We start from the raw sequence: 27,763 nt of genomic DNA, 5'->3' as shown, positions 1-27,763 counted from the left end.
CCATTAAAAAAATGTAAATGCTTTCAAAACAATATTCTGAGTAAAAGTTTACATATACCCGTATGTGATAATCCATCAACATTATGTTCCTCTGATAATAACTATAGTCAAAATAATTCATAATATCTGCTTTTTTTAACTAAGAAATTAGGTATAATTTCACGGAAATTAGGTTTATTAAAGGGACTGTTTGTAACTTCTTACAAGTATAAATCTACCGGGTCGGTGTCCCATGCACGCTCGCGTATGCGCGCTCGCGTATGACTACGCTGTTCAGACCGCTCCTCTGCCTGCTTGTCCTTCACTCGCTCCACCTCACATTCATGCGCGCTCACTCCACACTGCAGAAGAGTTAGTTTAGCTCTGAGAATATCTAGTGAATGTACAGTAGACGTTTGTGCAGAAATAAATGCTGCAGCTCCTCCAGACCAACAGAGGTTTCCCGTGTCTTGTGAAGTGACGGGGCTCCGCAGCGAGAGACGTTTCCGTCTTGGAGGGAGACACCGGCACCCGGTCGGAGACAATGATGTTTCTTTTCCTGCTTCAGCCCTGGAGGCTGAGGCAGGAAAAGCCAACACTAGGATCAGCAGTGATTCATGGAGAGACCTTCGTCTGGTCAGCTAACATTACTGCCAAGCAGCTGAAATATAGAGTGATATTGTGGTTTTAGGTGACGTGTGTCGCCTCACTGTTTTGAGCGATGCTCGTTCATGTCTATGTAGAGCGATCAAGCGCGAGCCCGACGCTGACTTTCGTTGACTTAACGGCCACAGGTGTCGCTGTTAACAAGCATTTCTGAAAGTTACAAACAGTCCCTTTAACCTTAATTATTATTATTTTTTTTAAAGTGTAAAACTTGTGGTAATAATTTGGAGTGAAGTTGGCCAAAAAGGTGTAACACAGAATTGGGTGATAGTGTATTATGCTGCATGCTTTATAAACAGTCAAACCAGAAGAGAAAAGTTGTGAGGGAGGATGGAGGGTTAAACTTTGAACATTCATGACTGAGGCTGTTTGCTCTCCTGTCTGATCACAACTACATTTCAAGCCACAGGACTTGTCCCTACTGCCTTCACCCAGTCAGACTTTATTACAGACTTCACATCACACCCTTTGACAATACCTGGTGGGTCAAAGTTTGTTTCCGCAGGCGATAATAAGAAGAGGCAGAACTCACAAGTCCTTATTCAGAGAGCGCGTCCGGTGCGTCACGGCTGACTCTCCACGAGCTGCGCAGCCACGACTGTGACAAGTGCGGTGGCGGCTTCATTTAACCACCTCACACAAATGGAATAAAGACGACTATGGAGCTCTCCTGGGGGAACATCTTCTTCACTATAATAGTCATTGGTAAGTACTGAACTTGTTATTTTAGACTTTGAACGTGTTATTTCCACCGTTTTCTCACCCAAAGAGTAAAAAGATGCACCTATTTTCGCCACGAATAGCGAGGGGTTTATATCGTTTTCATAAGGTTTGGAGTTTGTTATAGCTTTTAATGTGATTATTAGATGTGTTAAATCACTTCAAACACACCTGAAGAGCAGCAGAGGAGTTTATGCTCAGTATGCAGCTCATTTTACTGAATTAATCTGCCTGGAAGTGCTTTTTTTGTTTTGAAGTAGATTTCCCATCAGCCTGCAGAGTTTCTTCCTCTGCTAACAAAATGCATGATCCAAACATAACCCTCATGGATTAAACAAGACCGGCCTGGTTGTTTCACTGTATATTCACATGGCTTATTATAGTGGAGAAAAGAAATCACCTCATATGTGTTGCTTATGTGGAAGCTTTCAACCAGCAGCCAGGCAGAGACTTTGAATTATTCTCCTATATGCACATTTCCCCTCATTTGTGAAAGGAAAGGAAGTGTTAATGTGATTGTTAGATGTTTTAAACCACTTAAAACACACCTGAAGAGCAGCAGAGGAGTTTATTCTCAGTATGCAGCTCATTTTACTGAATTAATCTGACTGGAAGTGCTTTTTTTGTTTTGAAATAGATTTCCCATCAGCCTGCAGAGTTTCTTCCTCTGCTAACAAAATGCATGATCCAAACATAACCCTCATGGATTAAATAAGACCAGATTGATTCATATTGGAGAGAGGAAGTCACATAATAGTCTTACATGTGTTTCTTGTGGAAGCTTTCAACCAGCAGCCAGGCAGAGACTTTTAATTATTCTCTTATATGCACATTTCCCCTCATTTCTGAAAGGAAAGGAAATGTGTTGTTGGGGTTTTGCAGATCCCCAAGAGGAGGCAAAGTGCTACTCTGTGCTGCAGGTAAACAGGTGTGGCAGGAGGCTGTGCTGTGCAAGTGAACAGTCTCTTGAGTCCAGTACACATCCACATTCCTCTGGATGCTGACTGATGGCTGATAGCTGAGCTCTGCCTGTTTGGGCTTGTGGCTCTAATGAGAGCAAAGCAGATTCCATGTCCTGCGGGGCTTTAAAGGGCTGAAGGTGGATTGTGACTATGGAGAAATGTCTGGTAACGCAATCTCATGAATGGTAAATGATGTGTTGTAAAGCTTTTTTTTAGTGGGTAGTCTTGCGTCCATGAGTCAAGAAAATGTGGTTTTTAAAACGTACATGATTCAGCCACAAACACCACCCACTCGACTCAAAAGAGGAAGTCAGGATGGCTGAAACTGTTACTGCAGAGTAAACATCAACCATCCCTCCCATAAACAACCAGTCTTCAAGATCCCTTTATTATTACATCTCAATGTACAGGTATAAGAGAGTGAAATAGTTTTGTTTGGCTCCTTGACATAGCAGCATATTAGCATAACATGGTAAACTGCAGCCCAACAGGCAACAACAGCTGTCAGTGTGTCAGTGTGCTGACTTGACTATGATTTGCCCCAAACTGCATGTGATTATCATAAAGTGGGCATGTCTGTAAAGAGGAGACTCGTGGGTACCCATAGAACCCATTTACATTCACATATCTTGAGGTCAGAGGTCAAGGGACCCCTTTGAAAATGGCCATGACAGTTTTCCTCGCCAAAATGTAGCGTATGTTTGAAGCGTTATTTAACCTCCTTCGCTACAAGTTAGCTATCTTCAGTCCATCTTTAAAACTGAGCCCGCTACAACCTCCAAAAGATTGCATTAATGTGTTAAAGAAATTAGTGGCGTTAAAACAAATTTGCGTTAACTTTGACAGCCCTAGTAAAAATACAGTAAAATAAAACACAATATAGTAAAATAATAATATAAATGTGCATACAGTGTGCAAATAAGTGTGTAAGTGTGCAAATGTGTATGACCTATATTGACATGTTTTGTGTTTGCACAGTTACGTCCGTGTGTTGATAACAATTTTATCTTTTAGATACACAAACGCAAAGTAATGATTTTATAATCGGTAGTGTTTATACAACTGTTTTGACGGTGTCATTATTATCAGAGAATTATTTAATGTTGTGTCACTGTCATGCAACTTCCTCTTTCTCCTCCACCAGCTGACAGAAGCTGGCGCTCACACTCCTTCAACGTCGGCACTGCAGGTGCCAAGATCTTCAGCGGGCCAGCTGCGGAAGAATTTGGCTACACGGTCCAACAAGCGAAAAACCATGAAGGCAAATGGTATTGATTTAAGTGTTTTATTGTCTAAGTCCTAGTAGACTGCATTGCTTTTGTGTCCATCACAAACCGCGTGTCCTGCTGAGGTGTTGTAGCTTCCAAGTGGTGTCCAGTTAATCATTCATTTAGTTAATATGTCTTTGCAACCTCTTTGAAATGGCAATAAAGGTGAGGAAGATAATGACATACCCAGGGTATATTACTATGTCTAGAGCAAACAAGGTGGGCCACTTTTCTAGATGCACCACGCCAGTACAGGCCTGTTCACCAGAACGGGCTGACTTCCAGGTTCAACAAGGAGCCATGACTTGCTTGTTGACTGACTGAGTTTCAAACAGTTGTGTGCATGACTAATCTCAAAGATACTCTACAGGGTTGAGATCTCAAGGCTATGCTGGTTGTTGATGTTCACCAGTTACTGAATCTTTGAGCTGATTTGTGCATTTGTGTCACGTCAGGGGGAAGTTTCCTGGTAGAAGTATCCGTTTTGCAATGAAGGTCTGTTGCTGTAAAGAGATGCACCTGGTTATTAGTTGTGTCTAGGTATTCTGTGGCATGCAAACAACTGTCCACACTGTTGACACTACTACCAGCCAGTGCTGTTGACATCAGCACGGAGCTAAGGATTGATTTTCTTCATGCTAAATTGTGGCCTATAGTCATCGGTTTGTTGCAACAGACACCACCTCAGTTTATCTGTGTCATTTTGTTTTTTAACTAAAGGGAATTAAAATTGCAGTGTTGTTTTGCTCGATGCTCTGCAAGGTTCAAGAGGTTGTGTGTGTTGCTGAATGCTCCTTTGCTCATTACACGGTTGTACCACCACCTGTTTTTAGCCGGCTTTCTAGGGATGGCAACACTGGTCTGTCGGTCGACGGCTCACGTTGGTCCAGACTGAAATATCTAACCAACTACTAGATGGATCGTCATTGTACAGATATATGTCCCCTGACTTTTCCTCCAACATCACCACGAGGTTGACATTTGTGTCTTTTACTGAAATGTGAACATGTTAGCATACCGATATTAGCGTTGACTGTACGTCAAAACACCAATGTGCCTGAGTCCAGCCTCAAAGAGCTGCTAACATGGCTGTAGACTCTTAGTCTTGTTCTTGAACACGTTTTTTTCCAACTCCTCTCAGTTACAAGACTGTCAGGAAATGGATTTTGTCACTTATAGCAGTTGATAAGTAGGCCTATAGCACAATCAATACTGGATTTTTGAGGCAGATTCCAATTTTTGGGAGTTTAAAAAATCTAATTTTATCGGTCTAGCTCTACCGATACCACCTGATATCACACCAAAGCGTGTAATAGACCTGCCTGTCCACCAGAGGATAGCTTGTCAGTGTCACATTTTTCCTCGCCGAGGCGTGAATATTACACGCGTATATGAAGGTGCAGTAGCCTACCAGCACAGGGAAACAAAACCACTCACTTAGGATTTGGAGAAACGTCCTGGTTGGCCTTAAAATAAGTACGTAAAGTACAATATTGTAACAGGAGAGACTTCAGAGAGCAGGTCCAAAGCACACTCGCAGTAGACTTTATTAAAGACTTACGTTTCAACGCCAACTGTGTCTTCATCAGAGTCCAAAAAGTAAGTACAATATGTTCGGAAACAACGTAACATTAGTACGGAAAACGCGTCACTAACATAACTTACAAAACAAAACACCGGTCTCCTGGTTAAAAGTCCTGTGTTTGTTGGACCCATCCACCTCCCCTCCCGCACTTTTTATTCTACGTCACTCACCAGGTCTGAGCATTTACAATCAGTACAGACTGCATGGCGTACAAATGACACAACTTCGCTTTTGCCTTGCGCATTATAGTGTCAGTCATACACCTTTTCATGTGAACCGGGCTGATTGATAAGTTGATGTTGCAATACATTGTTGAATCATATAACCTCATCCTGAGTCAAGTCCTGAAGAAACTAGTTGTAAAAAATCCCTGCTCAGTTTTGTCTGAGTTGCTACAATCTGCATGTGTGACGCAAACAATCCCGCCATGTTTAAAGCCTCGTACACGTCACTCACCCCACTCATTTGTGACATGTAGTTAAACAGTAACTGAGCGACTCAGTGATGCCTGGATGTTGTTCCCTCTGAGTCACAGTTTCAGAGAGTGACTGGACTGTCTGGAGGAGGAGCGGCCCGTTTGCGTAACTCTGGGAAGTGTACATTATCTTTTAGTGGTCTCTGACTTTATATTCCACAGAAGTATCCATGAGAAAGGAGCAGTCGCACATCCTGTGTCCTTTGCTCTACTCCCACTAATGAAGAAGAAGGATGTGTCCCACTTCTCATGCCTTCTTTGACACTGTGGGGAAATGACACTGTCTTGAAGTTGTGTAGAAGTTTGGGTTCAACCTTATAGCAGGATTGGGATTTATATATTTATGTTTCTGGTGGTTCTTTTTTTCTTTTTTATTTAACCTTTATTTAACTAAGAGTAAAAACTCATTGAGATTAAAAATCATTTCATTCAGGCCACTGCTGTCTGCATGTAATGAAAATTTCAACTAATATAACAACAAAATGTTTCTAAAATCTTTACCAACCCTACCTTTAAGTAACATCTTCATGCGTCTGACTGTTGTGATGTGGGGAAAATGTCTGAAGTGGATATTTTCTGTGTGAACTTGTAGAATCTTGTTTTCTGTCTGTTAAAATTATGAAAGAATGACGTGACTGACTTGTTGCCTCTTGCTCAGAACAAGAACACACAGACTTACTGCTGTTACAGACTGATGTTTATCTGTATTCTGTATCAGAGCTGCAGCGATTAATCAATTAGTTGCCAACTATTAATCTAATCGCCAACTGTTTTGATAATCGATTAATCAGTTTGAGTAATTTTTTAATTTAAAAAAAGTAGAAATTCTCTGATTCCAGCTTTCTAAATGTGAATATTATCTTGTTTCTTTACTTCTGTGTGACAGTAAAGTAAATATCTTTGAGCTGTGGACAAAACAAGACATTTGAGGACGTCATCTTGAACATTTTTCACTATTTTATGACATTTTATTGACCAAATAACGAATCGATTAATCGAGAAAATAATCAACAATGAAAATAATCGTTGGTTGCAGCCCTATTTGGTATTGCTTTTGTATTACAGTTGACCCAGAGGTTACTAAATTAAAGTTTGATTCCTGTTTCATTTCCTGTTTTACTTAAAGTAGTACTTTTGTTTTTGTTTTTACAAGAAGTTAACATCTATAGATAGAAATTCTGAAACTATTGTCAGCATTGGTCTCATTCAATGTCCAGCTGGTCATTAACTGTACACAGAAACCCTCAGAGATGACTGTCACTGCATGTTTATGAGAGTGAGGAAGAGATGAATACTGTTGTTTTCTGCAGGCTCCTGATTAGTGCCCCATGGAGTGGGTTCAATACAAATAGGAAGGGAGATGTTTACAAGTGTCCAGTCTCGGGGTCCAGAAACAGCTGTGACAAGCTCAATCTTCAAGGTAAGGTTTGGTGTTTTATTGTTTAACCTTTGACCTCTCTACCAAACATTATCCATGTGCTTGAAATGCCTAAACAGAACTGATAAGATGTGTCGTCTTAAACCATCCAGGAGGTCTCCAGACATTTAGCTTTTATTCTGGTTTTGAAAATTTTAAAAAATCTATACAAATTACAAAGTTAAAGCGATAATAACACGTTAACGCAAATTCGTTTTTATGCCACTAATTTATTTAACGCATTAACACAACTTGTGATTTTAGGTTGTACGGGCTTCGTTTTAAAGCTAGAGTGAAACTAGAAAAAACTAATGAATCCATTGGTACCAACTATGTCATAGTAGCTCGTCAGGAAGGAGGCTAAATAACGCTTCAAACTTACACTAAATGTTGGCGAGGAAAAACTGTCATGGCCATTTTCAAAGGGGTGCCTTGACCTCTGACCTCAAGATCAGTGAATGAAAATGGGTTCTATGTGTACCCACGAGTCTCCCCTTTACAGACATGCCCACTTTATGATAATCACATGCAGTTTGGGGGCAAGTCATAGTCAAGTCAGCACACTGACACACTGACAGCTGTTGTTGCCTGTTGGGCTGCAGTTTGCCATGTTATGATTTGAGGATATTTTTTATGCTAAATGCAGTACCTTTGAGGGTTTCTGGACAATATTTGTTATTGTAATGTGTTGTTAATTGATTTCCAATAATAAATATATACATACTTTTGCATAAAGCAGCATATTTACCCACTCCTATGTTGATAAGAGTGTTAAAAACTTGACAAATCTCTCTTTAAGGTACATTTTGAACTGATAAAAATAGTGCGATTAATTTGTGATTTATCACAATATGGACAATCATGAGATTAATCGCAATTAAATATTTTAATTGATTGACAGGCCTAATACAAATAATAGCAGTGTATTACAGAAAAGCATGCGCTTTATTCATACTGTGAGCGTATGAGAATTGAACACATAGTATAAGTTCCAGGTTAATAGCTAATTTGTTGTCTTTTCCTCTTTATCCACAGATTCTGTTAGTATTCCAGATGTTAAAAACGTCATCGACAACATGTGCCTGGGTATGACTCTTACCCGGATGCGCGCTGCCGACGGTTTGATGGTATGTTTGTGGGTGTGTGGGTGTGTGTGTGTGTGTTTTCACACATAGGATAGAAAGGAAATCATGCCATTTCACAGACTGTCAGATTGTATCTTTGTTTTTTAACCTAAAACAGTACATATTTCTTACATGTTAAGTAACACAGCCTTTAAGTGCTGTCTGAAACATTTTAACCACAACATGGACACACTTGGATGACGAACCGGTGAAGTCATGATTTCCTTTGAAATTTACATGAAAGTGTTATTTCTAGGTGGAAGGAAGTGTGTCAGTGTTTTAGGTAAATTACTGCAGCAGGAAGTAGTATTACTAAATAAAGTCACCAGCCACTGCACGACTAGACTACTCATGTTGCAGGTTTTACATTGTTGTTATTAAACACCAAAACATTTCAATGTGAGTTAAGTCGAATTTACAATTAACAATTTAATTCACTATTAAACTCAGACTTAAGAGCTTATTGGGAGCGTTTGAAGGCAGCGACAATCTTTCCATTAAGTCTCATCTCATTTGATACAGATGTGCGGTCCTCTTTGGGGACAGCACTGTGGCGATCAGGACTTCTACCCAGGAATATGTGCAAGACTGAGCCCCCTCTTTCAACCTCAACCGGCCTTCTCTCCTGCCGTCCAGAGTAAGATCTTTCATTTTTTATTAATATGTTTACGGATATTTCAAGCTGTGTATGCAATAGTTAAATATCTTTCAAGACGTGCTTCAGTTCAGATCAAAATATAAATCCATCACAGTGACGGTTTGGTACGATGTAAATGTCATCGGGGACTATTTGGCTTATGGGAAACAAACTGTAACATCATCGATTTTAAACACAAGACATGGCCAAGTTTGAATTATTCTTTACAGTTTTAGTTAGTATTTGCCTGCTCTCAATTCCTGAATGACGGAGCTGTCTTGAACCCACCAAGAAGAAAGTATATACCTATCTATCTTGCAGCCATTTAACTACATGATAATGTCATTTTAAAGGGTAACTTAGCTATTTTTAACCCCCTTTCCCATGTTTTTGTGTCTAACTGACTAATAGAAACAACAATTTTTGAAACTGGTCCAGTATTGAGGGAGAACGCTGTAGACGGCAGCCGCTAAACAAGTTGCGAGGGCAAGTGAGCAGCGCCAATGTAACGTTACGTTCACTACAAGTGCTTGTTTTTGCCACTGACAGGCTCAGATTGTTATTAGAAATGTCTGACAACATTATGGAAAGAACCCTACACAGAAATGTAATGTTTTTCTTACCTTTTGCTTTATCTGGTCTGTTTGTTGTTGTGTCCAAGTCAAGGAGAAGTCTCGTTATGAAATAAATACGTTGCAGCCATTGAATTCAAAGACCTCATCCACATTGTCGAAATCATCTAAATATTCAGCCATGACATTGAAAATCTTTTAGATAACACTAAGCTATGCTTTCTGTACTCCAACACAACAATCACTCGCGTTTCCACCATGGATGTATTCCACTATTCCACCATTGTCTTTCAGCAACGAGTAACCTCGCCAGATTTCAGAACGAGACTTCTCCTTGAGCGAGACTCCCTCCATAATGTCAGACACTTATAATAACAATCAGAGCCTGTCATGGCAAAAACAAGCAATTTTAGTGGACGTAAATGACGGTGCCAGCTTGCCCCAATAGCACCATATTGCAGCCCGTGAGCAGCTGCTGTCTACAGCGTTCTCTCTCAATACTGGACCAACTTCAGAAATTGTTGTCGCTATTGGTCAGTTAGACAGGTTGAAAAATACCAAAGTTACCTTTTAACAAATTCAAATAGGCAACTAATAAATAACTGAGATATATTACCTTATTATCTCAGGTAAGGTAGGATCAAAATGTATTTCTGTGCTACATGAAAAATGGAAAATAAACTGGTCAGCAGTAATGTGAAGGGCATGATCTCAGTCCCATTCATCACTGCTGCTTAAATGCATCACTATATGTCTCCTCTCATGACGTTTCTAGCATGTGGAGGACCCATGGACATCGTGATTGTTTTGGACGGCTCCAACAGCATTTATCCTTGGAAACCAATGACCGATTTCCTCCAGAATTTAATACCTGCACTCGACATCGGGCCTAAAAACACACAGGTAACATCATGTTTCATCAGCCATAATACAGTAGGAATGAAACAGGGAGGAATCTTGTGGTCATTACTGACAGCTTTCTGTGCTTTATCACACCATTTTTTTCATACCAGGTCAGCGTCATTCAGTATGGTGTTAATGCCAAGTTTGAATTCAGACTGAGAGACTATCAAACCAAAGAGCGGGCGGTCGCTGCAGCGTCCAAAATCACACAAATATATGGTAGTTCTACCAACACCTTCCATGCGATCCAATATGCCAGGTTGGTGTTGCAATATCTGTTTATTTATTTACTTATATGTTTGATTGCTTGATTTGCGTCTTGTTTTTCTTATAATTTGTATGTTTGTCTTGTCTGTTTTATTAATACCTGATTAGGACTTAATGATTATTTTGATGTTTGTGTATAATCTTTTTTTTTATTGTGTTTTTTAATATCACATGAACATTATTTATGTTAAAACCACACACAGTAGCTTTAAAGTGTCCACTGTGTCTGCTCTCTTCAGTCAGCAGGCTTTCCAAAAAAGTAACGGCGGTCGACCTGACGCTGCCAAGGTGATGGTGGTCGTCACGGATGGAGAGTCTCACGACAAGGATATCAGAGATTCAGTCATTGCCGAATGTGAGAGACAAGGCATCACCCGCTTCGGCATCGCTGTAAGTGACGATCTGCCATATACTACCAATTACTTCCAACTACTTCCAATTTCATCGTTTTAGGTGTAGTTCAGTTCATGGTTATTAGGGCTTTCAATCGATTAAGATATTAACCCGCGATTAATCGCATGATTGTCCACAGTTAATCGCAAATTAATCGCACATTTTTTATCTGTTCAAAATATACCTTAAAGGGAGATTTGTCAAGTATTTAATACTTTTATCAATATGGGAGTGCGCAAATATGCTGCTTTATACAAATGTATGTATATATATATTATTAGAAATCAATTAACAACACAAAACAATGACAAATATTGTCCAGAAACCCTCACAGGTACTGCATTTAGCATAAGAAATATGCTCAAATCATAACATGGCAAACTGCAGCCCAACAGGCAACAACAGCTGTCAGTGTGTCAGTGTGCTGACTTGACTATGACTTGCCCCAAACTGCATGTGATTATCATAAATTGGGCATGTCTGTAAAGGGGAGACTCGTGGGTACCCATAGAACCCATTTACATTCACATATATCTTGAGGTCAGAGGTCAAGGGACCCCTTTGAAAATGGCCATGACAGTTTTTCCTTGCCAAAATGTAGTGTAGGTTTGTAGAGTTCTTTAGCCTCCTTCACGACAAGCTAGTATGACATGGTTGGTAACGATGGATTCCTTAGGTTTTCTAGTTTCATATGATGCCAGTATCTTCTCTAGTTTTAAAACTGAGCCCGCTACAACCTAAAAATTGCAAGTTGCGTTAATGCGTAAAAGAAATTAGTAGCGTTAAAATAAATTTGCGTTAACCTTGACAGCCCTAATAGGTATCATTGTAGATGTGAATGGTGTCTGCTGATTTGGGTAGCCTTGTTAAATGCCAAAGCTTGTATTTGCATACATTTCTTATTGATTTGAAGTTTTGCTATTTCCTGGACTTCTTTTTTCTCTTTGCGATCCTGAATTTGTGGCATTTCCTCTCCCCCCCAGGTCCTGGGTTATTACACCAGAAACGACATCAACACAGACAACCTGATAAAAGAAATCAAATCCATCGCCAGTGTGCCCACAGAGAAGTTCTTCTTCAATGTGTCGGAGGAGGCGGCCCTCTCCACCATCGCTGGAGCCCTGGGGAGCCGCATCTTCAACATAGAAGGTGTGCAATATAAATGTTCCCTTCTCGTTGTTGCTGTAATTTCCTTCAAACTGCATGTTCATTCATTCCCTCTTTCCAGAGAAACTCAAGCATGTCACAACATGTCCGTCATAGATGAAGATCCCAAGAGAGTTTAAAAGAAAATGTTTTGTTTTTTTAGACACTTGTTTTCTAATCTGGTGTTAACACGCCGCTCTGTTTCCACAAGGCACTGGGAAAGGGGGAGACAACTTCAAGATGGAGATGTCCCAGGTTGGATTCAGCGCTCACTACAGCCGGCAGGTACAGAGCCCCGCCTTGTTGTTACACCTCTAATAAAAGTTTTCTGTCAATCGTGAACAAACAAGTTCACATGCAAAAGCGCTGCAGCAGAAAATGTAATGGTTGTGTGTTGCTTGTGGCAGTGTGCAACATGATGAAGGAAGTCCAGTTTGAAGTGTCAATGCTTGCAAAGAAAAGAATAAAATAAGCACAAGTCCACAAGGTACACGGTATATACAGTAGGGCTGTGTGTTGGCAAGAATCTGGCGAAACGAGACCTATCATGATACGGGGTTACGATTCAATATATTGCGATACTGTAAGTAAGGCGATGTATTGTGACTTTTTTTAATCTAATTGTAGGGAAACTATTAAGAACACACCACCACATGCATAACATTTCAGTAAAAAAAGTTTATTTTTCTATGCAATCAGAACAGTGGGATCTGCATCTGCATTGATTACAGTCGCTGTAACATCCAACATCATAGCACTACTTTGAGAGGGAGCATCTCTTTCCAAATCAAATAACGTATTTACTGAGTTCATCTTTGCATGTAAACTATTAATTAAAAATCGTTAATGTTTTTGAGAAGCAATACAGTATCATTTATTATTTAATTTCTTTTACTTGTGACGGACAATAAAGTTTTTCTTATCTTATCTTATAACATAATATTGCGATACTCAATATTTTCTTACACCCCTAATATAGCTACAGTACCTGCTTTGTGTGCAAAGCAGTATGTTGGTGGATGAATGCAAAAATTGAGCCAACGCTTACATTTTTAGCCTGACTAATCTTCATTGTTTGTCTGTTGTTCCTCTGTAATCTATCACACATCACATCCAGTGATTCTGTGACACTACGGGGTCAACATACTCCACATACAGACATATTAATACACCACTAGTCACTAGTTTCTGCTATCAAAGCTATTGAAATATGTGATAATAACTACAAACACAGTTGAGTAACCATCAGAACAGATATCCGAATACCATATGTGACCCTGATTTGAAGTGACAATAAACCTGGACAAAACCTACAGAATCTGACTGTTCACATGATACAACTCCTTCACAACAGCCCTCCTGCCGTGTCAACGCAGCGTTCTCACTAAAAGGAAAGAGGAAGCTGCGTTTTTTTAACAGCATTCAGACCGCAAACTTGAGCGGTTGCCTTTTTAACATGTATGTTCTGTTCTCACGCTATATGCCATCTGTGGTTTTCATCATTTGCTTTATTTATACTGGTACTCCCTTTGATACAGTTGAAGACCTTTGACACTGAAAGAAAGGTGGTTTCAATATAAGTGCTGTGATCTACAGTAGTATCTATATCTGCTGACTGGTGTTTGACCTGTGCTGTTTAAGGATGTGATGATGCTGGGAGCAGTGGGAGCCTACGCTTGGAGCGGGACCGTCGTCCATCGAAGAGGGTCAAACGTAGACATTCTCCCTGTCTCGGCTTTTGAGGGGACACTTCAAGACAGGAACCACAGCTCATTACTGGGTAGGCGTTTACTGTTGTCCTCTTTGCATTTATTTAACCAAGTTGTGATTGTGTTACTTTAAATCTTTGCATGAAACAATGCAGGAATGGGAGCGGACGATGGCTGTTATCAAGTGTTTTGACTTAGTGTAATGACTGCAGCAGCCCTGCTTTGGCAGCCATAGTGCAGCTACTCAGGTCTTGGGGTAAAAGCAGCTAACAGACTGTGTTTCTAAACTGTGTTTCCCATCTCAACAGAACTCTATAGGTGGTAAATATCTGTGGTGTTTCTGAGTGGGAACTGATTTGTGTAATCAACAGCTTCTCAGCCAGCTAACCACTGCATGTTGTCAGCTAGCCACCTTTTTAATCTTGATGCTGAGAAGCGGAACATCATAGAAAAATGTTTGCATCATGTATACTCAGTATTTTATGTGAACATTTTGCTGTGGCTACAGGGTTAAAGCCAGTATATGTTTCCAGTGCCCTATTTATAACATTACTAACACCATTTTCTGTCCTTATATATTTCATTATTTAAACAAAAGTTTATATCCACCTTGTTTGGATTGTTAGGATACTTATGTTGCACCTTCAAACCTTAAAATTCACTTAAAATATATGTTGAAACAGTGAATGGTTTCTTTGCATTTCTGTGGCAATTTCAGGTTTCAGAGAAATTACAGTATGTATACCACAGATGTTATGCAATGATTTGTTCTTCTTCACATGTTTTACTGCAGTGACACGGTGTTACAATGGCAGACTAAGTAGAGCGGTGGAAGAAGTATTCATATTATGTGCTAATTATTTAAGTGAAAGTGACAATACTACAGTCACGATGTATATTACAGTGTATGTGACAATTAAAAGTAAAAATAGAAACTATTTTTTGTATTTAGTTTACCAGGATATCTTCCCATTGAGAGTCAAAATCTGTTTTGCAAGGGAGTCCTGGCCAAGACGGCAGCACGAACAGACTTAAAACAAAATAGCAAAAATAAGTTTAAACAAATAACATAACTAATTTCACATAAAAGAAACAAGCAGGACAAGCACATTCAGAGGTCAAATAGTCCTTAACCCTGTTTTTTCCATTTATCCATGCTTATAAAATAATCTAGTTTATAGACTACATAGCTTAGTTACATTCAACCACTGTCTAACTAAGACAATGTCCCAAGTTCAGATGTCAACCATAGACTGTGTATAAGAAGTGGACGTATTCACTGTGACGTCACCCATTGGTTTGTGGACTGCCATTTTGAAGCCTCGAGTTCCGCATTTTGTCCGTCGTCATCTTGGTCTTTTGCGACCAGAAGTGACACGAGAGGGTGGAGCTAAGTACAACCAAACGCTGAATAAGACATTTTTTTAGGCAAACAAAATGTTATAATTAACTTTCATGAACTGAAAACAGCGTTAAAGTTGTAAGACGATAACACAGACGACTCCTAGAACGGTCAACTCTGTGGTAGCAACCTGTCAATCACCAGGTCGTCACGCCCTAAAGCATCCCCTGCTTTATGGTCTATTTGACTCTAAATGGGACCATAATTTACTAAATGAACATCATGCTGTATTGAAAGAAGACTTCCACATTAGCTTCACTTTTCAGAACCAGAGGTTGCCCAAAGATGTCAACTAGTAAGATGTGTTATTTGTGTTAATTTCCAGGTTATTCTGTCACCACACTGAGCGATGAATCTACAGAATACTTTGTGGCTGGTGCACCTCGCTCCAACCACTCCGGACAAGTTATCGTCTACACCGTCAACGCCCAGACGCAATCTACCATCATAGACTCAGAAAGAGGGAAACAGGTACTGACAGGAACCAACTGTATACATGTAGAAAGACATTTAACTCGGCTTCGGTTAACAGCTGGTAATTGTTGTCTTAGATTGGGTCATACTTTGGGAGTGTCATGTGCCCCCTGGACGTGGACCAAGACGGGGTGACGGACCTCCTGCTGGTCGGCGCGCCCATGTTCATGAGCGATCTGAAGAGAGAGGAAGGCAGGGTCTACCTCTTCTCTGTCACCAAGGTAAAAATGAGCAACATGTCAGTTGATATGTGTACTGTAAGAAAAGTCTTTCTTGAAATTAAAGGAACTGTAGCTTGACATTTAGCTCCACCAGCTACATAATGTTCTCTGTCTGATCTGAAGGGTATACTGAACGAGCAGGGCTTCCTCAGTGGTTCGCCCCCAACTGAGAACGCACGTTTTGGGATGGCCATCTCTGCCGTTCCTGACCTGGACCTGGACGGTTTCAATGATGTTGTAGTTGGAGCTCCACTAGAAGACAAAGGAAAAGGTGTCATCTACATCTACAACGGAGATAAGAAGACATTAAACAAACAGTTCTCACAGGTACAGAGAGAAATTTATGTCTGAACTATAAACTGAAACTATAAACTGTCTCATATGATGAATACATATTGTTAAACTCTGTAATAATGAGAGTGATGATCATTCTGTTTCAGAGAATCCCTGGCTCGACACTGGATCCTCAGTTGCAGTATTTTGGACGGTCCTTAGATAGCTACACAGATCTGAATGATGATACGGTCCCGGACATCTCCATCGGTGCATATGGCAAAGTGGTGCAGCTCTGGTGAGTCAGGCAACCTGTAATAAACTGGAGTAAATTATTCTGTAATGATTTACCACATTATATTACTTTTATCAAGTTAAGTAAATGAGCCCATTATTTATAGAATCGACAAGGCTGGTAATAATTTAGAATTGCACTTGTTTTTCAGGTCCAGAGGTGTGGCGTCTGTCTCGGCTACAGCTTCTTTCACCCCCAATAAAATCAACATTTTCAACAAACCCTGTGACATTAATGGACGCAAGCTTTCATGTTTCATCACCCACCTCTGTTTCAGTGCTGCTTTCAGGCCTGTGAAACCTGTTGGACCCATTGGTAAATCTGATTACCTCTTAGGCTTCTCAAGAATAAGTAGATTCCTGTTACTTAAAGGAACAGTGTGTAATCTGTTGATCTGGGGATCTATTTATGTTTTCATTACCTTAGAATGAGTCCTTCATATCTACATAGGGAGCAGGACCTCTTCACGGAGTCCATCATGTTGCTGTGCCATTTTTCTACATTAGCCCAGAACAGACAAATCAAACACTGACTCTACAGTAGAGAGAACCTTTCATGTTTTTACGTTACATGAAGGCCACCGTAGTTCTCCGACACGCTTGTGAAACTGCGGTAACGTGAGCCGTAGAGTGCAAAACCGTGGTACCGCCAGCTGCCGTCTGCTGCCTCGCTCAGACGCCATCCTTACCATAATAACACTACTTCAGGAGCAACAGAAGTCAGACTGCGGCTGGCGTTACCACGGTTTTGCACTCAGCGGCTCACGTTACTGCTACTCTTGGAAAGGGAGGAGTGAGCGGAGGAGTACTCAGTTGGTTGCAATCTGCAACCACACCACTAGATGTCCCCAAATCCTACACACTGTACCTTTTAAAGTAATAGTTTTGGGAAATACATCTTGCTTTGTTTGCTTTCTTGCCGAGAGTTGATGAGAAGATCAATACCACTCTCATGTCTGTACGGTAAATATGAAGCTACAGCCACAAGCCAGTTAGCGTAGCTTTACATAAAGACTGAAAACAGGGGAAACAGGAAGGCCTGGCTCTGTATGAAGCAAACAAAATCCTCCTTCCAGCACCTTTAAAGCTCAGTACAAAAATGAAAAATGAAGTTGCAGCTTACTGGTAGGTGGATTTGTTTCCTTCGGACAGAGCCAGACTGGCTGGTTCCCTGTGTTTTCAGTCTTTTATGCTAAGCTAAGCTAACTGGCTGCTGACTATAGTCTTATATTTAGCATACAGACACGAAAGTAACACCAATCTTCTCATCTAACTTTGGCAAGAAAGCGAATAAGCGTATTTCCCGAAATGTCCAATTATTCCTGAAAGATGTTCAAATCCCACCCTCATCATTTTAAAAAAAAATATTGCACTCCTTTTCTTTCAGATATATCCTACAATCTGACTCTGGACGCTGACCTGCAGGCTTCACGAGTGACGTCAAGAGGACTGTTCACTAAAAACAACGAACGCTTCCTCACAGAAAAGGCCAAAATATTATCCACGCCCCTGTGTCAAGACTTCAAGGTTTATATTCAGGTAATGCATAACAATCATCTGTTTTGCAGTCAAAGAGCATCAATGACCAAAATACACATAAAGTATTTTGAAAATAATCTCCTGATTTGTCTGTATGTGGTTTCTTCAACAGGACGCACCAGACTTAGTCAATTCCCTCAGTCTGAAAGTAGAAATCGAGCAGCAGAATGCAGATGTGAACCCGGTCCTCGATGTGTCTGCAACAAGTGCCTGGGAGTTCTTTGTAAGTAACTGATAACAGTACATAATATCTCTGAATCTGGTCTTCAAATGTCTACAAGAAACAGATCAGGTGACGAAGACTTTAAACGTAGTTGTTATGTTGCAGAGGCGTCTGTACAGTCATTTAAAATAACATGGTGTGTGATGATTACTGGCTTTAAAATTCTAAGTCACGCAAGCGCTCAGATGCTTTCCCAACAACATTTAAAGTTTGTTATGTCATGTTTTTCCAATCTGTAGAGTTTCTAGGAGAATATGCATCTGTTAACTACATCTTTTGAAGAGTGAAGCAGCTTCCTGCGCTGAATCTGCTGCTCTGTTATCGTTTCAGAACCCGTTCACTAAAGATTGCGGCTCTGATGAAGTGTGTGTCAGTGATCTGGTGCTGAGTGTGAAGACGGACACAAAGGCGTCCAGGTGAGAATCACTGTTATACTGTATGTGTATAGTGCATCATACTTGCTGCCCATTACATGTACAATATACGTACAGTTTAGTAGTAAAGACAAAATACACTGTTTCATGGTTTCACTCAATGTGTGATGATGGTATCCTCAGGATGAGGAATTTTGTTGAGAGTAGAAATAATGCTGAGTGTGACAGAACAAGCCGGGGCAAGACTGTGTCTTTCTTTATTATGAGTCGTTGAGTCATGAGTCATACGAGGATAAGTGATTATCTTAAAGCTAGGGTTGGTAATGTTGAGAAACTAGCAAGAGTAAGCTAGATATAAAAAAAATTATCCAACTAAAAAAAACCAGCCGAGTGTTGCCAACTCTTTTCCAATGAAAGTAGCTCGCAGCATTAGCTCCACAAGTCCATAAATCTAGAGAGAAAGTTGCCAAGTCGGCGATGGTACATGTCCAAAGCCTCCGTCCTTTCTACGCTTCTCATTCATTGTCTGTGTAAGCAGCCGTGCAATGCATTCTGGTAGCGTGGCGGCGCGATTCGAGAGACGCGGCATCACATTGGCCGCTCCTCATTTGCATAAAGCTGAGGTCTCAGCTACTTTATGCAGATCACGGGCGTCCGACGCGACTCGCTGCCTCTGGAAACTCCCGAGGAACTTTTAAACTGCTCTCAAAATGAATATTTATTTTCTGGGGTTTGAATCCTTTAATGTGAAGTTGTGAAACAGAAGTCAAAGTCAGTGACTATAATGATGGATTCTCAGTAACACTGCTTCTATTAGATGTTTTTGTTGACATGGTGCATCATGGTACATAGTTAAAGTTCACATTTGTAAACAGGACTTTGTAAATGCCCCTCTAGCAGCCCCTGGAGGCTGAACTAAACTGACCTCCTGACCAGCTGCTATTACAGTACCATCCTCTAAGCTCTGTATTTTACATTATCTAGTAGTGTACACATTTATATAACAGGGAGGAAAGAATTGTGTGAAAAACAAATTTAGCTTCTATTTAATGTTACGCCCTGGTAACTCCCAACAACCATGACACCATTTTCTATTTTCTCTCTTTTATGAGTCTTAATTGCTAATAGAGCTGCGCAAATTAGAGTTTTCCAGTTTACACAGCAGCTTCAGAATCCATTAAATGGTTCAGTCAGACTTGTGAGCTTGGAAAAAAACTTGATACGTGGCCAGTGAATTAACTCCAATGAAAGGATATGAACAAGGCCTTCACAGAGACCTTAAACACGTTCACACTCATTTGATCATGTGATTTTGCAGCTGCTATTTACTTTCATGTTGGCTGTATGCCTCTTTTTGTTAGTGAAAGCCTTGTGATTCAGTCCTGTATAAACACTGTATTATGCGTTTTCAGGTGGAGGTAGACTCTGTAGTGTTCATGTAGATAACTTCAGTTTTAGGTACTGTATATTTCTACTGAATTTATAGATGTTAACGATAAAAGAGAGAGACTAACAATCTTTTAAACAATATGAATAAATCACCCACAACTTGCAGTGGGTTTCACTTTAACCTTTTCTTCTTATTCATATCCCTCTTGGCTCAATTAGACAATACTGATACTGCGAGTGTGCTCCTTTAATCTGCGACGTACTGAAACTAAATCATGTGAATGCAGAGTACAATAATCTTCATTTTATTGGGGACATTTCACATCCATAAAGCCAAGTTCTCGAGGTCTCGCCCATCATTTGAATCCTTCAGGTTTGAATTTAGAAAATACTCTATAAAAATAGAATATAAAATAGTCTTTCCAAATTGTAAACAATAAGAAATGTGTTGATATACTTAATTAAATACAGGATTTTTTTGAGAAATTTGATTTATTGCCTACCTTTTCTGTTATGTTATTATTTATATAATTTGTATTATTGTCTTTTTCCTTTCTCTCTTTTTTAATTATTATTTTAAAAATATAAATTATTATTTAAAAATATTTATTATTATTATTATTATTATTATTATTATTATTATTATTATCAATAATAATAATAATAATAATAATAATAATATTTTTAAGAGTTTCTTATAATTACCATACGTCATATGATACAATGGTGAATTTATCAGCCTAGTAAGAATGGAGTCACGCCTGTTTTGGTATCTTTATCTCAGTATGATGCCTAATCTTCTCTGTTATCTGTTATCTCACATTGTAATTGAGGACTGAAATAATCTGAGCTCTTGTGTTGCAGCTCCGCTCCCGTTCTGGTCAGCGCTAATAACCGAGAGCTGTCGTTTGACGTCGTCGTGAGAAACAAGAAGGAGAACGCGTACAACACTCAGGTCTTGGCGACGTTCTCCGGCAACCTCTTCTACTCCTCCGTCTTTCCTCCTGTGAGTGAAAAAGTCTTTACTGAAAGCTGTTTCTGTTGAGGGACTCCACCTTTAAAAGAAATCTGAAGACATATCTTTTTAGCCTGTCTCGTCATTTATTGCCTTAGTTTTTAAGTCTTAATCATTGGTTTTCATACTATTTTTATCTATTGTGCCTAATTATATAGATTTTTTTATTATTTATATATATTTTAACATTTTATTGTTTATATTTCTGTTTATTGTTGTTTATTTTTTGTTTGTTTTTGTCTTGCTTTTGTCTGTGCTGTTTTAATCTTGCACTGTGAAGCACTTTGGGCTGCATGATTGTATGAAAGGTGCTATATAAATAAGGTTGTGTTGAGTTGACATGGTGCTAATGATAATAGAGTTTTAGGCACATTTTTTCAATTAACTCATTTTTTCAACATAAACATATATTGAAACAATTAATTAGAAATACAAGTGTTTGAATATTTTCTGTACTTTTCTGACTTTGCTGCTGTAGTTGTTGTATTTGGATAACATTAAAATATGTTCAGCCTCATGGTAATGTATTGTTGGTGTAATAAAACCACATTATTTACTGTTCTGATCTGAATTTACAGACTGAGGGAGTCAAATGCACCTCAACACAAACGCAAACTGTCACCTGCCAAGTGGGATACCCAGCATTAAAAAAAGACGAAGAGGTAAGTGCAAGAAAAAAATATCTATTTCTTTTTACTTGTTTTAGCTGCTTTTGGCAATACAAATGTATTTCTTTGTCATTTAATTGCAGGTGAAATTTCGGATGAATTTTGATTACAATCTTGCCCAGCTGCAAAACCAAGCCGAGGTGAAATTTGAGGCCAAGAGGTAAACTGAATGAATTCAAAATTTAATGAAAGATTGTGACTCTTAGTTAAAATGATGGACATGTCATAATGTTCTGGACCTGTTTGTCTTTACAGTGATGGTAAAGAGGACAGACCTGCAGACAACAAGGTGGACATATCCATTCCTGTGCGATACGATGCAGGGATTGTTTTATCAAGGTGATTTCTCTTTTACATTATTATTTTCTCATTTTATTTGCATTGTATAATTGGCAATAGATGCTTTAAAGTCTTAATTTTTATGGTGTCTTTGTCCTAGGCAGTCAAACATCAATTTCTACGTGGCAGATGTTGCCGTTCCCGTGGTAACAACGGTGAAAAGTCTAGACGACATCGGCCCAGAGTTTAACTTCACAGTGAAGGTGAAATAAAATAATCTGTCTCTTAAAGTATGATAATCTAATTCCTCATTATGTTTGTTTTATATATATTAATTAAAAAATGTTTTTTGTATTTAAAGGTTTCAACAACGAACTTCCCCGTCAGCCTCCTGTATCTGACCATTGCTCTGCCGGTGACCACTAAAGGTGGAAACCAGCTCCTCTATGTTACCAGCGTGGACACACAAACAGTGAGTACTACTCAGTTACCGTTTACTGTATGATTTGATGTGATTTATTGATAGAATAAATGACCTAAAGCTTCTCCACCTGCAGGGAGGAGCCGTCAGCTGTGACTCCAGCAGCCTGGTTGATCCTCTGAAGATCGGAGGGAAGAGCCACAAAGTGTCCTTCTCTGAGGAGAGCCTCCGAAGCATGGAGAAACTGGTCAGTCACTTATTCCTTTGCATATTTTTATCTTTATATATGTCAACTGTCTTCTTCTCATGTAGTATTTTCACTTGTATCCAGGGCTGGGCGATATGGCCAAAATCTTCTATCCTGATATAGGTCATTTCATATCTCGATAATGATATATTTATATCACGATATAGCATGTTTTCTGGTAATTCAATAAATAAATAGTCCATATGAATGACCCCATGGTAAAGCCCATTTCTCTATACTCCTGTGTGAATTAAATATTTGACAAGTAAAGAGTATTTTCTCATTTGATTAAGAACTTTAGTGCAAATGAACAGTTTCAAGTGAAATTATACGAAAATAAATATATAAATATTTCCAGCTATGCACTGACTATGTTTACATGCATGCACACACATTAAGACAATATTTTGATTTAAAAGAGTTTGATCAGATTTTCTGAGAAATGGGAGTTAGTATGTGCTCGTTATTATCAATTTAGACGACATAATTGCATATCACGATATCTCGATATATGATTTCTTCATGATTAAAAGACGATAAATTATCATATTGAATTATCTCCCAGCTCTACTTGTATCTTAGAGAAACTAGTGATTCATAAATCTAAATCTGAACACAGTGCACATGAGGAAACTATTGTGTAATTTTTCAATACGTAATATAATAACATGAAAAAATATTTTGCACACAAGTGATTTCATCATATGCTTGTATATTTGTGATTTGATGCATAATTCATGTAGCTTTATATTTTCTAAAAAGCTACATGCATTATAAAGTTAACAGATGCATAAACCGATTTTTTATGTTTTATGTATTGGATATTTTTAAATACTTTATTTTAATTAAATGAATCATATAGTTTTTAACTAATATCTAAAGCTGATATACATTGTTGTTTTGTTTTTTTAAATAATCCATATGCAAAAGAAATTTTAAGTATTTTTGTAAATTGTGGTTGTGCTAATATTTACTGTTATGTACTGATATCCTTTTGTTAATGTTGTTTGTTTTTAACTGACAGGACTGCACGAGTGCAAAATGCGAGTATATAAAATGCATCCTCAAGGACACTGAAATTAAAAGCGACTACTTTGTGAAAGTTAAAACAAGGATCTGGAGTGGCACCTTTCTTTCGGTAAATATGTTCAATAACTCACTTCATACTACTGGTTGTTTTGTCTGCTTTTATTACCTCTCATTTTCTTAATGTTACTGATTAATTAATTCACAATGATGCATGACAGGCCACCTATCAGACCGTCGAGCTGACCTCCAGTGTTGACGTCGAGACCTCCAACCCCGACCTGCTCATTATCGGCCTCAAACAGCTGCCAGTAAGATTCGGATTTGGTGCCTCACATAAAAGAATTGAAGACAGAAGAGATTCATGTTGTTTTGTTCTTTCAGTGGGCATAGTGTGACACTGTTTGTTTTCAGTTAATCATGCCATATCTGAGCGAGACAGACCATGTAATGACTGCTCCTGTTTACCAGGTGGTGCTGACGATCAGTAAACCTGGAGAGAAAGGTGAAGTTCCCGTGGGAGTGATAGTTGGCAGTGTGATTGGCGGACTGCTGCTGTTGGCTCTGGCCGTTGGACTGCTGTGGAAGGTAACTGTCTGTCTACTAGTTGGTGGAAACTATTTTATCACAGAGAGGAACATCAGTAGATCATTTTATACATAGTTTAGGCATAAATATTTCACCTCTGCTAAAATGAGAAAGGAGAATAAACCTGATCTACTAACTAGGGCTGTAAATCACTAGTTTCATCACAATCAGTTACATTTATATCAACGCACAAAAAGCAACTAAAATATGATTTGACAATTTTATTACTGAGCTCTTCTAGACATTTACATGAAAAACAATTTATTCTTTGTAATAAAAAGAATAAAAAAAGACCTCCTGTTGTTCACTATGAAGTACAAATGTTTTTTTATCAGTTAAGAATTTCAAAATAAGGATGTATCTTAAAGATGATATGTATCAATGTTTTCACTTCGAATCGATATATTGGATTGCTGATTATTCAATCGATATTTACATATGTAAACATCGATTGAATAGAATATTTATGTAATATTTATGTAATAATACATCAATGCAGATCGATGTATTATTACACCCCTATGTACTGTGCAACATAATACAGTATATTTACCATATATATATATATATATATATATATATATACAGTATATATATATAAGGGAAAATGTGCAGCGAGCCGGTCATTGTTGTGAAATAAACCCAGATAGGGCGATGCGGCACTTGGTCTGCACGCCCTGAAGGGGGTTATTTCACAACAATGGCCCACTAGCTGTACTTTATCCCGCTTGTTACGCGGCTATTTACTTAAGAAATCAATAATTTGACACAGAAATGGTCCTCCAGAGTTTGACATCAAAACTGCGCCCATAGCAACGGTCTGTTATACATAGCAACGGTCTGCTATAAAGAAATAAAAGACCATAGAACGCCGTGATTGACCAATCAAAATCAAGTATTCAACAAAGCCGTGTAATAAATGGATATAAGAAAAATAGGCTTAAGCTACGCCAGGTGCATTATGGATATATTCTATATACAGAAAATTTACAATATACTGGAATCTCTTGTGAAGTACTCCCCAATGTTATTGTTGATTCAGTGTTTTGGTATTGAACCATTATAATGATATTGGAACTGCATCTAAACTGAATCTGTTTTCTTCCTAGTTTGGGTTTTTCAAAAGAAAGTACAAGCAGCTTCAGATGGAGGCCGATGACAACGCGCAGAGCCACGCACACGACAACGAAGTGCTGTGAACTGAAGAGGAAACCTGAAAGCCTTCTTCCCCTCTTCACTGGATTGTTCCCAGTGTGGATACTGGTACTTGTCACTGGTTCTCGTGGAGTGCAAATGGACTACAGCTCAATCACTGGAAGTTGGGCGTTTGAATGAAATGGAAGCTGATCATGTTGTGGACGACTGGGATTCAATGGATTATTTTTGTTAGTCTTTATTTTTGAGCTTTGTGGACTGAACGTTGACTAGATGCTGTTATGCACTGACTTTGGATAAATGTAAAAACTGTATTTTTTCCCAACATAACAGAACCGTAAACAATGTTTTTTTTGGGCCTTAATTGAAATTGATTTGGAGTTTTACACTGTAAAGGAATCTAATTTATCCATTACCTTTTGCTTTGACAACTTCAGGGCAACATGATCAACAAATAACAGTTTCAATTAGAACCATCTTATCTTGAATATAGCTCATTTGTCAAAACATTGACCTTTTTATCACACAGTCAGTCTGTAGCATAAACTGCTTTGAGATCCACGGTCACCTCTGGCACTCAGGACTTTTCTAGCATTAATTAAGACTATTGATATCAGTAGTTTAAATGCAAACAGGAAACAATACTCTGTTTCATTGTTTCATTGTGTTTGTACTGTATATACTGTAAGATAAAAAAAAAAAATCTTTCATTTGGGGTTTTATATATGTAAAGATTAGAGGCAATATGGGTCCATGGAGTAGCTACTTGTGTTGTTGTTATTGATATTTGTGTTATTGATGGTATTTTGTTTTTACCACGAGTGGTACAACTTGTCAAGTGTGAATGTTTTAGTTAAATATTGTTGTTTTTTTAAATAATATAATCTGCTGATTATTTAGTTTATTAATCGATTAATGGTTTCCCTATTAAATATCAGAAAATAGTTTTTTAAAAATAAGCTTCCTGGTTCCAAAGTGATGTTTTCAAATTGGCTGTTTTGTGCAACTTACAGTGCAAAAACCCACATTACTGTCATATAAGACAAAGAAAAGCAGTTTGAACCAGCAAATGTTTGGCATTTTTTTGCTCAAACCATTAAAATCGATTATCAAAATAGTTGCAGATCAATTTTTCTGTTATTTTACTGCTTGATTACTTGAGTTATTGTTTTAACTGTAAAGGACACAATGCCCTACATCAACGAAAAATAGTGGTCCTCATGCAAATATTGTTAACTACAGAGAAAGAGTGTCATACTGAGATGATGCATGGTACCAACCAGGGTAAAATGCTCCTTAAATAAACCCGATCTATACCTTTGTTTCTAATTTACAGTTGAAGTTTGTGAGATCTTTGGTCCAAGCTGATCCTGCAGGATCTAAATATGTACTGGCACAGCTTTGCCACAAGATGGCAGTATGATATAGATAACATGTTGGCACTGTTGAGTATTTTCTCATTGCTCTGGTGATGACTTGAACACTCCATGCCCCTACCAATTAATAATTTATGACCCTTTTTGGATTGTGTTTCTCTTGTCTTGTGTCCCATCCTCTCTCCTTCCTCTCTCTGGAACACCTTTAGGGAAGCCGACCCTGCCAGGAACCCCACTCGGACCACTTCCCCTCCAAACATAAGTACAATTTAAGTTTCCCCTCAAACTCAATTAATTTCCTCTTACATTTTTGACTGTCGTGTTCTCCCACAGTCGGGTTAGTCCGTCCCTGGACTGTGTTGGAATGTGTTTCTGATAGTTTTCCTTTTGAACGAGCCAACTCCAGCACCCAGCAGAGTCTTTAGCATTCATTTCCCTGGATCTGGCGAGGTGGAATATGCTATTTGTCTCTAATAAGTAGCATATTTCTTTGGGAAGCCTGGGTTTAGAGCTCTCTTTGTTGGAGGGGATATATAGGATTTGATAGATGATTGAGCTGCTCTGTTTCACAATTACTCATGCACCACGGTGTTGTGAAACAGCCTTTGGATTGTGTCTATATGTGTACGGGGAGCTGTGTGGAAATAGTTGATGAAATGTGATACAGTGGAGGTGTTTGAACACCTTTGTAGATTCATCCCTCCGGGGTTTCCTGCAGTTACAGCCAAACATCACTGACCCAACGCCACATTGGGATGATTGCGCACAAATTGCTGCAATGTTGTAAATCAAAAATGATGTCATAGCAAATTATTTAATATCTTTTGGTCTCTTTTTGCATTTTGCAAAGCCTTTAGCGTGCTTAAATCTTTACTGTGATCCTCAGTAACCACTTTTAAATTGACTTTTCTTTTAAAAGAGAGATGTCATTAACTTGACATTTAATCCATTTGAGAATAAAAACTTGGAACATTTT

At 38.7% G+C, this 27,763-nt stretch overlaps 1 protein-coding gene across 1 annotated transcript; it reads left to right on the top strand.

Annotated features, from left to right (window-relative positions):
* The first annotated feature begins 1,039 nt into the window (after window positions 1-1,039).
* On the top strand, window positions 1,040-26,744 carry itga2.2 (integrin, alpha 2 (CD49B, alpha 2 subunit of VLA-2 receptor), tandem duplicate 2). The gene is made up of 30 exons (XM_037779030.1): window positions 1,040-1,350; window positions 3,472-3,595; window positions 6,966-7,075; window positions 8,108-8,199; window positions 8,719-8,833; window positions 10,181-10,308; window positions 10,419-10,567; window positions 10,815-10,965; window positions 11,952-12,117; window positions 12,326-12,399; window positions 13,756-13,894; window positions 15,551-15,696; window positions 15,777-15,920; window positions 16,044-16,247; window positions 16,361-16,491; window positions 16,640-16,803; window positions 17,875-18,026; window positions 18,139-18,249; window positions 18,580-18,665; window positions 20,877-21,018; window positions 21,606-21,689; window positions 21,779-21,855; window positions 21,951-22,034; window positions 22,135-22,237; window positions 22,336-22,446; window positions 22,532-22,642; window positions 23,667-23,780; window positions 23,890-23,979; window positions 24,140-24,256; window positions 25,366-26,744. Exons 1-30 carry the CDS (start codon window positions 1,305-1,307, stop codon window positions 25,453-25,455), a joined length of 3,555 nt encoding a protein of 1,184 aa, XP_037634958.1. The 5' UTR covers window positions 1,040-1,304; the 3' UTR covers window positions 25,456-26,744.
* The last annotated feature ends 1,019 nt before the right edge of the window (window positions 26,745-27,763 follow it).

Source organism: Sebastes umbrosus, chromosome 8 (genome assembly GCF_015220745.1).
Source record: "Sebastes umbrosus isolate fSebUmb1 chromosome 8, fSebUmb1.pri, whole genome shotgun sequence".
Classification (NCBI taxonomy): domain Eukaryota; kingdom Metazoa; phylum Chordata; class Actinopteri; order Perciformes; family Sebastidae; genus Sebastes; species Sebastes umbrosus.
Note: the sequence above shows the minus strand (reverse complement) of the source record. Positions and strands in the feature narration are given on the sequence as shown.

Bases quoted from the DNA above. Each gene is read 5' to 3' on its own strand.
- itga2.2 (XM_037779030.1), top strand. From the start codon at position 1,305: ATGGAGCTCTCCTGGGGGAACATCTTCTTCACTATAATAGTCATTG. The intron at 8,200-8,718 runs GTATGTTTGTGG...CATTTGATACAG, and splicing joins GCGCTGCCGACGGTTTGATG to ATGTGCGGTCCTCTTTGGGG. The intron at 21,019-21,605 runs GTGAGTGAAAAA...CTGAATTTACAG, and splicing joins ACTCCTCCGTCTTTCCTCCT to ACTGAGGGAGTCAAATGCAC.